Genomic DNA, 11,091 nt, shown 5'->3' on the forward strand with positions numbered 1-11,091 from the left:
TGGCTACTTCTTAAAAAAGAATTTAAAAGAAATTGCCTCGACAGGGATTTGAACTCCGGATCTCTCACACACGAAACGAGCGCGTTACCCCTGCACCACGGAGAAGTTAAACCTGAATAAAATCAAGTCATTCTAAATTTAGAACTTCCATTGCATTTCGGGTTTGTAATCCTTATTAATTTCGAGGTATTTTGTTCAGGATAAACCTGTTGTTTAAAACTGAAGTAAATAATTTAGCGAAAATATTCTCGCCCAAACAGTCCGACATGTAGAATCTATATATTCCACTACTCGGCAATCAGATTTACAATGTATTTATGTAGTATTCGGTAATCGACATCGCTAAAAATAGCATTTTCATTGATTAAAATCATATTTATCCGCGTAATTTGTGCATTTATTGACAATTATATAAGCCAACGCTACATTTAAACTTTGAATGCGTTGTAGTTTGTTGGATACTTGTAACAAAATAAAAATATTTCTTTCTTTTAAATCGCTAGTTTTAAGCTGTTTTGAGAACTACTTGTTGTTAGGTTTGTCCTGACAATCTGTGTCAGAGATTGAATGTCCGCTATGTATTTACTGATCTTCGATCAGAAAATACAAAAATGGATCCCTGACTCTTAATAACCGACTGGCTCTGTTTTGAAAACGATGATGAGACAACAGATTTTTTTCACCGCGTTCGGTCGCACTAGAATATATACCCCACCATCATTTTAAAAAAGAGCACACGTTGAGTTTCGCATCGGAATATGACATATTCAAAGGTAATTACAATAATCAATTTCCCGCTCATATTTTGTCCCATTAATATTTCTCTTCCCAGTTATTTTATTCACAAAGAGGCCATTAAATTGTCAATCAAGGTAACCATTAAATCGGACAAGCTGATTTCCGGACATAATTTCCCATGTCAAGCGCGCGCTGAGTAGGAGAATGGACTATTTTTGTCTCCAAGAACATACTTCAACCTAATATTCGAAAACAATAGTCTAAAAGACAATTAAGACCTCGGGAAATGATCAATATACAAAAAAATGTTCTGCTTCAAAAATAATAATTGCTGTGCATTTCATGAATTTTATTTTTTCTACAGTGCTTCAATTCTATATTAAGTCGACCGCAAAATATATATTATCTGAATCGAATAAATTTTTACCTTGTTAGATGTTTGTTGCATGAAAAATGTAGCGCTAAATGTGAATGTATTTGCCATAAAAGTAGCAAAATGTAAACATGTAGTATTTTGACTTCCATACAAATCAATTGGTCACTATGTATATAACTGTATTAATTGCAAAAAAGTAACAGAAGAAAAAAGATGGTTCAGGTAATTGGCCAATGAGTAACGTTTTGGAAACTTTAAATTTACACCAAAAATAAAAAGCTTTTGAAAAATACTAAATATAGTCATAATACTCCCTTAAGATAAGTGAAAGCATAAGTTATATATTTTATATGATGTATGTAAATGATCTATTTACAGCATAACAGTATTTAAAATAATGCAAATAAATTTAAATTTTCCCGAATTTCAATTGGATTACTGGGCTGTTTATACACGCACGAATTACAAGGTGTGTGTTTCTAGGCACCTAAAGTGGAATAATAGAAAAATTGGTAGCGTCATTTTATTTCCTTGATGAATTTGTGATGAATAAAAATTTGCATTTTTTTAATTTAAACATAACCATAATTAACTGATAAACTTTATTCCATGTATATTATCACCAGAAATGTCAAATTCTTAGAAATAATGATTTAAGTTGTTATGGTATATTATATGGTATATTGCTTTGCATTTGTCTGTCGGTCGGGCGGTCCGTCCGTAGATCAAATGCTTTCCGAGTGATAAGTAAAGAACGCTTAGGCCTTGGAACTTTAAACTTGGTATGATAATTGTTCATGACCAGTAGACGACCCTTATTGATTTTGGGGTCAAGGGGTCAATGATCAAGGTTGCATTGACCTTGTTGGTAAAAACGGTTTCCTATCAATAACTTGACAAGCTGTGGGATTTAGCCCTCAAATTTTGAAGGTGCATTGGCCTTGGCCAGTAGATGGCCCCTAATGATTTTGGGGTCAGGGGGAACATAGATCAAGGTGGCATTGACCTTGAATTACAAAATGGTTTTCTATCAATAACTGGACAACCCATGGACCCTTGACCTTCAAGCTTTACAGATGCATTGCTTTTGGTCAGAAGATGAACTCAATGGATTTTTTGGCGTTAAGGGGTCAGAGGTCAAGATCACATTGACCTTATAGGTAACAACGCTTTCCCAACTCATGGACCCTTTACATTCAAACTTCACAGGTGCATTGGTCTTAGCCAGTAGATAACCCCTATTGATTTAAGGGTCAAAGGTCAATGTCATATTGACCTTGTATGTAAAGACTGTTTCTGACCATAAACTCAACATATCAAGTTACCTTGGTTGATATTTTTTATTAAACTAAAAATCCTTTTGGTATACACATTTCTTTTGTAATATAACAACATGGCTGTCATTAATGAGGCCTACATGTAAATATATATAAAATGTATGCATATATTATTTGGTAAGATTTAAAATAACTTTGTCATAAAATTGCTGCACACAACCTTTGCGGTCACAATTACCTAGTGACCAGTCATGACCAGTAATTAACCCTTATTGATTTTTTGGTCACTAGGTCAAAAGTCAGTCATCATAGTCTGATCACATGACTAATTGGCTGCCGATAGGGGGCATACATGTTTTACAAACATATCTTGTTCTATTGTATTTCAAAACATTCTAAAAATCGATATTTCTTTTTTGTCTTTCCCAAACTTTTCCGTTTTTTTTTCGTCTAAGGGAACCTTCAAACATGTATAACCTTTTAAAACGCCGGAGCGAAAAAAGGTGTTTATTTTTTCATTCTAAACCCGGGAAAATTTACCGGAATTCACCGATGACAATAAGTTTTCCCCACGCCCCGGGAAACCGCCAACCCGACCTCCACCATCAGGGAAGTCGGTACAAACTAAAAAAGACACCGTTAATGAAATTTGCACGACTATAAAAAGGTACGCGCAAAAATATCTATCACAGAAAGAAATTAATTACGACACTTGCGAAAAAACGTTCAAAGACGTCTCAAACCAATGGAAAATAGATCACTCAGAGTTTCAGAGTTGGAAAGATTTTTTGGAGCAGGTTGAAAAAAGTAGTGTAGATAGAAAAATAAAAACCAGTGAACCTTTTAAAGACCTAATAAACATCTGTGAAAGATCTAAGGAGTTTGAGGTGATGATCCCTGTGATAAGAGAACGTATAGTGACGTGTGTAAAAGAACATGTTTACAAATACTGCCATAGTTTCGCCGAGGAAACGGGTGGAGTTGACGCAAGAGTAGTTGTTGATTACGAACAGCAGATCCGGAACTATAAGAAAGATATTGAGAAAATGATTGATGCAATTAACGCAGATATTCTTAGATACAGTGATGTAAAATCCTCTTTTGAGAAGTTCGTTAAAGAAGGTAAAAACATAGCTAAACTCATGGAAAGTATATGTGTTCAAATTGTTGAGATTGCTTTAGAGGTGAAGAAATGGATAAGTGACGATGCTGTATACCCTGATAAACTTCAGCAAGAGATTTTGTTCAACAATGGATATAAAGAAACGTTACAAGAGGATGTGAATAAATTGCACGAAAGACGAAAATCATTGGAGCGAAGTTTAGAGCGGAGAGGCAAACTAAACCGGAAACTTGAAAAGGACTATCACTTCCATAGAAAGGAGAAGAAGAAAAGGAAACATAGTATTCATACACTGCAGATGAAAATCGAGAAACTTGAATTTCAGATTGCCCAAAAATCAGAAAGCGTCGAAGGGACAAAGACGGCTCTGTCAACTAGACGCACGCTTTCGCCGAGACAAGAGGAAGAAATGCATATGAAACTTGCCAGACATTTGAAAGAAATGAAAAGAATTGAAGAGTGGTTAGATGTTGCTAAGCGACAAAAAGCCAGAAATGAAAAAGAATTGAAAGAGATTTCTGACCGAACTTATGAACTCAAAGTGGAATTAGTGACCAACCGGCACGAGGCGGAAGAGATGGCCAATAGTCTAGAGGGTATGAATATTGAACTTAAAGGAATGCATGAACGCTTAGAAAGCCTCGATAGGAAAACGGCCGTGATGAAACACATCCGGGTACTGAAAATGTCGCCGGAGACTTTACGGAAGTTATACCGAAGACGGCGGGAATTTTATCAACAAGGTAAGAATTGTTCATGTACAGGCATTGTTAAAAATGTTTTCATGAAAACAGGCCAATCGCTCTGCGTTGTCGGAGTAATTAACAACGTATATCATTAGTGTACAAATGGATATATATGGAAATGTGCAATAATATAGGAACTCAGGAACGGGCAAATATTTCCGATCATGTAACGGTTTTAAAAAATGTTTCTCCTATATCTAAATATCTTTTCGTATTATCCAAGAACACGGCCACAAAAAATTACAATGTAGATCTAATATCAATTTAAAACGATTTGTTAGTTTTTAAATTGGCCAAATCTGACGGTGTTTTTTCAATACTCGTACCCGTAAAATTTGACCGATTTTTAAAATAACAGATTTTAATAAAATGAATTTATTTTTCAAGACCACACTATCGGAAAATATGAAAAGATATTCAAGGGCGGGCAAACAATATGTAAAGCAGGTACAGATTCGGAAATATGCTCCGCAATCTGTAATCCCATTCCCGAGCGCCTATGATGTGCAGTATAAATTTTTCTAAAGCATTTAAACTATTGAATAAATAAAGTAACAGGTCTAATTGTTATTAGTACATGTATATCTTTAAAGACTGACTGGTTATATAAAATACATCGATATTTTAGCGTGTATATAATTATAATTGTATTAAGCATATCTTATAATGTAAGGAAACTACTAGTATATAATATTGCAAACACAGATTTTCAATGTATGTTTCAAAACACATATCAGTTATTAGAATCATTTGATGTTTGTGCATGGTTTGGTTTAAAGTCACATCGATACTGTTGAGGTTATATGTCGACTTTGAAGCTCTAAAGGTGGTTGTGGACACCAGGTGCCCCTGCAAGCATCATTTAAGGCACGAGCGAACGGATTATACCTAAGCTGAACCACTGATCTCCCGTGGGCTAGAATGAAAAAATTTAAACGTTGCAGAGTTAAAACCGACAGCACATTGGGCCAGGTTATTTCACACCCCACCCCTCCTTTTTCCATCACCCGAAACTTTTTTTCAGCAACCATTTCTTGGAATGTCGATTAAATATTTATTTAAAACGATAGTATATGTATATACGATGACCCGATTCGTGGCACTTTGATCAATCATTACTATGGATATATATCACGAAAATAGATAGATGTCATTAAAACTGAATCAAAACAACATGATCAAGGAAAGCTGAAAGAAATGAATTGGAAAAATCAGTCCAAATACGTGATTGTGTTCGCGTAATCTCTGAAAATGAATGTTGCCTCTGACTGAATGGGTTTTATTTTCCTCTAAAAAAATCATGATAAGAGTTAATGTGAATGTACAATGTGTCTCGTATATCGGGGAAATGAGAGTCGCCGACGAGATTTGCGTAATTAAACAGTAAAACTCGGGAGTATTGGGGGTGAAAATAGATTAAAGCTAATGCTAGTAAAACCATTCTAACGTTGTAATTGATTTGCTTAATTCTAGCGCCAGTTTTTACACTGTTTCCAAGCATTAATTTAGTCTAGGTAAAGGTAATTATCAAACCAATATTGGGTTGGTTTTCTCTATTCCCAGATGTGGAAGTTTTGTAACAGTTTCATGACAGTGTCTTTTATTGAATGCGAGAAAAATATATGTAAAGCCCTGGTGGTATTCGTAAGCCGCGCCCGGAATTCGTATGCCATGCCTTGTATGCCGAGCATTGTATTCCTATGTCACGATTGAAATTCTATGCCGCGCCTGGAATTCGTATTTCGCGCCTTGGATTATTATGTCCCGCCTGAGATTCTTATGTCCCGACTTGGATTCGTATGTCAATTCTGGATTTTATATGCCGCGTTTGGGATACTGCACCTTGGACTCGGATTTCGTGCTTTGATTTTGTATTCCATGCCTTGTATTCGAATGCCGCGCATTGAATTCGAATGCTAGGAATAGATTTTGTAAGCTCGATCGGGATTCTCATGTAACGCGTGAGATCCGCATGTCGCGCCTTGCTTTGGGTTCGTACGACCGCAACAGTATCAGTGTGACATCACCTACCAAAATGTTGAAATAAATAGTATTCGCCGAAAGAATTTTGACGATTTATATACCCTCAAAACAGCAAACTCCTACAAAATTATGATTTTACATTATTGTGTCGGCTGTACTAAAATTCAAATATTTTAAATAGATGGCTCGAATGTATTCTTGGCTTTTTTTTTAATTTGTCGTCTGCTATATTTCAGGCCAACTCATGGAAGCGTGTCAGTACGTCGCCCAGGAAATAGCCAGCGAGTGGAAAAGACTATACGAGGTTTTGCCATTTGAACCGCGGAGAGATCCGGAAAAATTGTTCCATGATATAGAACTTATTGACATCATCAGTGCCAGACGAGATAAAACATACGAGGAGCAGGCGTTAAAAAGTTTGGAAAAATGGCGGACATTTAGCAGACGACATGCAGACGTCGCGCAACTTATTAGGGGGTTACGGAAATTAAATAAGGAAGAACTAGCGGACAATGTTGAAAATAGATTCTCTATGGAAAGTGTATATGGTTAATCATTTGCAATATTATAAAATAATAAAATAACAGTATATCCAAACCAAGCGTTTTATTCAAATCCGTCTTAATTTACCAAGTTAAAGCATAATTATTTGAACACCACCCTACCAGAGTAAATACGTATAGTATCGCGACAATACTATTCTTTTGTGTACTAAATATTAGTTTCTTGATATTGGCATCTCTTAAAGAAACAAGAGCGATCAGTGATCACATGTGTCGCCTCATGATAGCCAATTTCATGTTGGGACAAGTTTTGTGACAGACGGACAGACAGACGGACAGTGCACAACTAGACTTGGTACTGATCATTCCTGTAAAGTTTGGATAAAATTGCACCAGTAGTTTACGAGGAGTAGTCCGGACAAGCTTTTGTGTATCTGGCAACACACAGAAAAAAACACCTTTCTATCAAAGGGCCATAACTCGACCAAAATCATTCAACCGGAAAACCCATGCAATATGCGCAAGGACTTGAGCTACAGATCAATCCTATTAAGTTTCATTAAAATTGCATTAGTGGTATCAGAGAAGTAGTCCGGACAAACTTTAAAAATAAAAATTATTAAAGGGCCATAACTCTGACAAAAATCATTGAACCGGTAAATGCTGACAATATGCACTACTAGACTTGGTAATGATCATTCCTGTAAAGTTTGGATGAAATTGCACCAGTAGTTTATGAGGAGTAGTCCGGACAAGCTTTTGTGAACCTGGCAACACACAGAAAAAAAACACCTTTTTATCAAAGGGCCATAACTCGGCCAAAAATTATTCAACCGGAAAACCCGTGCAATATGCGCAAGGACTTGAGCTACAGATCAATCCTGTAAAGTTTCATTGAAATTGCATTAGTGGTATAAGAGAAGTAGTCCGGACAAACTTTAAAAATAAAAATTATTTAAGGGCCATAACTCTGACAAAAATCATTGAACCGGAAAATGCTGACAATATGCACAACTAGACTTGGTGAAATTGCACCAATAGTTTATGAGGAGCAGTCCGGACAAGTTTTGTGACGGACGGACAGACGTACCAATTTTTCAGGTTTATGAGCTATTTCTATTGTTCTTTTCTTTTGTTTCCTTGTGGGCTAACTATTGTTTTCTTATGAGCTCACTATTATTTACGGAATGAAGTCCTTTGTTCTCTTTTGTCCCAGTGTACCGTTAGTTAGCTCATATACCTAAACTATTTGTGCGGACAGATAGACAGACAGACGGACAGGGAGACGACGGAGAAGTGATCCCTATATGTCGCCACTACTCCGTAGGGCCGACACAAAAATGGGTGATTGTAACTCAAAGAACTTCTCCATTTTTATTTGCGAACCAACACATTATAGGTCATATGGTGAGTTTCCAACTAAGACCTCAGGTATCCTTCCTTGCAATAATTTAAGCATATACGGGCACCTGTTTAGAAACACCGACGTTCCGTTACGGTTAGCTAGCTGGATAGCTTCCTCACCTGTAAGAAATCCCTGCCGCATCCGGGCCCAAAGCGGTGAGGGGCAAGTGGTTTTGAAGTCGACGACCTTAAACCATTCGACCACGGACGCCCGTGGCTCTATACTGTCGACATAGATATCTCTTTATTGTAAATTGTTTGTTTGATAAGGTTTTACGTCACACCGGTACAGTTTATGTCTTATGACAACGTTCCAGCTTTTACTAGAAGAGTAAGACAATATGTGCCCTTCTGTGCGTTATTTCAGGCACGAACGGGCGCCTGACTAGAACTACCGAGGTTCCGTAAGCTAACTAGATAGCTTCCCCACATGAAGACGGGATTCGAACCCACAGCGGTGAGGGGCAAGTGATTCGGAGTAAACGACATTAACCACTCGGCCACAGACGCACCTCTTTATTGTTAAACTAGAGGGTTAAAATGCTTCCGGCTTATTCCAAATATTCGACTCCAAAACGCACTGAACTTATCATTCAAATGCAAACAAACTTTAAACTGGGTCTTTCAAATATTTTTCTGCAAAAGAGTTGTATTTGAAAGACCCTGGTTTAAAAAAAGTTTCATCAACTATTATTAAGTGTTTTATTACTGAATTATTTATTACAAACCATATATTTTATAAGAATATCGACACTTAACACAAAAACGCCCACACTTTTTGATCTGCATTCCTTAATGTTTTCTATAGGTTCATTTGAAAAATGAAAAAAAGATATGAGCCGCGTCACGACAAAACCAACAATATGGGTTTGCGACCAGCATGGATCCAGACCAGCGTGCGCATCCGCGCAGTCTGATCAGGATCCATGCTATTCGCTTACAAACCCTATTACAAGAAGAGAAACTGATAGCGAACAGCATGGATCCTGATCAGACTGCGCGGATGCGCAGGCTGGTCTGGATCCATGCTGGTCGCAAACCCATTATGTTGGTTTTGTCATGGCGCGGCTCAAATGTCACAACTCTTTCAAGTAATAAACAGGGCTTTAATAGATTCTAAAGAGTACAATCAATTTCTACAAAGAACCCGCAACACTATTACCGTTTTAAAACACCCAGAATTAAAGAATATTGTTAAAATGTCAAAGCAACCAGTCTTTTATTAGGAACCATTGTACTAGACTGCGTACAGGAGTGGTATACGTGTCATTCTTGAATTCATGTTTTTGCTTGAACAAGTCAATGTATTGGTCAAATGGTAACTTTAAAAGTTTAATAAATGACAAACTAGTAATATGCCCGGGTTAAGACTCGTGAATGGGAGAAGCTTTCATTCTGACAGAACCACTAGTAAGTTGACCTTTCTGGTGGTGTTGCTAGTTTTCACTCCGGACCACACTGAATTCACTAGAGCACAGTTCAGCCATCGCATCATTACTGGACATGATGTCAAGCAGTTTACCAGTACTAGTGCCTTCACTTTCGCAAGGAAATGAAACTTGTGTACATACCAGAGCAGAAGTACAATGCAAATGACCGTAGAAAGGATTTTATGATCAATCACAACGAAAGTGACCTGCGCCGTCCGGGAATCGGACCCGGGTGGCCCGATTCACAGTCCAAAGCTCTACCTATTGAGCTAACCCGGCGGCTTTTTATTGGTCCTTCTACTGCCAAGCAGGGATATTTTACTAATTGGAATGCAACGTGGGCTTTCATTAAATCTCCGATTATAAGGCGGGAGTTTATTTCAATTTCCGTTTATAAGACCAATTATAAGGCGAGGTACATTTCCGGTTATATGTTGGACAATAACATTCGATAACATTCTGTTCTTGAATTTTCGATTATAGGACATGTGTTTACTTAAATTTCAGATTATATGGCTCAAGTTTTTAGTTAAGGTCATTTTTATGTTACTTCAATTTCTTATTCTTAGACGCTTTTTTAAACTTCATTTTCAATAGGGCGAGTTTTATTTCAATCTCTGAATTTGCCAACTAAAAAATTAACACCGTGGGTAAGCAACTTTGGTCACGTGACCACAAAAGTCAACCAACACGGCCGAAATAGCTCGGCTGAGGTAAGATTTTAGCGATTATTTTTCTATCGAGCCGATTTAAATTATGCTACATAGCATACGGACCGCGGCATTTCCGATGCTTTCTAAAAATGCATTTGGTGTCGTCTAACGTTTTGTATTTTCTGAGAACATTCAAACAATATTAACAATTTGTCAATGACAACGTACACACTCTTGTGTAAAAGTGTTGCTAATAACTTTATAATCTTTAGCATGTCAGTGCTAAGTAAAATTATACGTTTTGAAATGTATAAGAGAATTTTTTAATGAAAAAATAACGTGTTTCCTGTTGTCATTTGTTGTAAGGGTATTTATTTAAAAATTGTCCAACTTACAGAAATGTCAACGTACACGTACAGTCTAGAAAATGTCAACGTACACACGATAATGGTCTGAACATAAGGCTGCAACTTCGGAGTAATTGGCTTTTTTCAACAAAAAGTAGGCTTTCTATTAGATTGCCCTCTCAAACTGTATATCAGTACTGGTTTATACAAAGAAAACAGTATTTAAACGCAAATAAGCTTAAACAACCTTTAACTTTTTTTTAATGTTATTTATTTGTTCTTTTGTGGTGGTTCTTTTAGAAGAAAAGAAATCCAGTTACTCAGACTGCTGAATGATTTGCTGAAACACAGCCGTTTGAATATTTTATGCTGTATTAACATAGATCATATTACAGTAATTTAATAACGTGCCTGAAATAATGCACGGAAGGGCACCTGAGGTCTTCCTCCACCAATAAAGCTGGAACGTCGCAATATGACCTATACTGTGTCGATGCGACATAAAACCCAA

General features: G+C 36.8%; 1 protein-coding gene across 1 annotated transcript; it reads left to right on the forward strand.

Moving 5' to 3' along the window:
• The first annotated feature begins 1,327 nt into the window (after positions 1-1,327).
• On the forward strand, positions 1,328-6,834 carry LOC132738779 (coiled-coil domain-containing protein 18-like). The gene is made up of 3 exons (XM_060726373.1): positions 1,328-1,336; positions 2,955-4,257; positions 6,480-6,834. Exons 1-3 carry the CDS (start codon positions 1,328-1,330, stop codon positions 6,794-6,796), a joined length of 1,629 nt encoding a protein of 542 aa, XP_060582356.1. The 3' UTR covers positions 6,797-6,834.
• Positions 6,835-11,091: the final 4,257 nt, after the last annotated feature.

This window comes from Ruditapes philippinarum, unplaced genomic scaffold, assembly GCF_026571515.1.
Source record: "Ruditapes philippinarum isolate M1 unplaced genomic scaffold, ASM2657151v2 ctg1078_1_1_1_1, whole genome shotgun sequence".
Lineage (NCBI taxonomy): Eukaryota > Metazoa > Mollusca > Bivalvia > Venerida > Veneridae > Ruditapes > Ruditapes philippinarum.

What these genes read in the sequence shown, in the direction of transcription:
- LOC132738779 (XM_060726373.1), top strand. An exon ending in GCGGGAATTTTATCAACAAG is followed by an intron (nt 4,258 to 6,479) that starts GTAAGAATTGTT and finishes GCTATATTTCAG; the next exon opens with GCCAACTCATGGAAGCGTGT.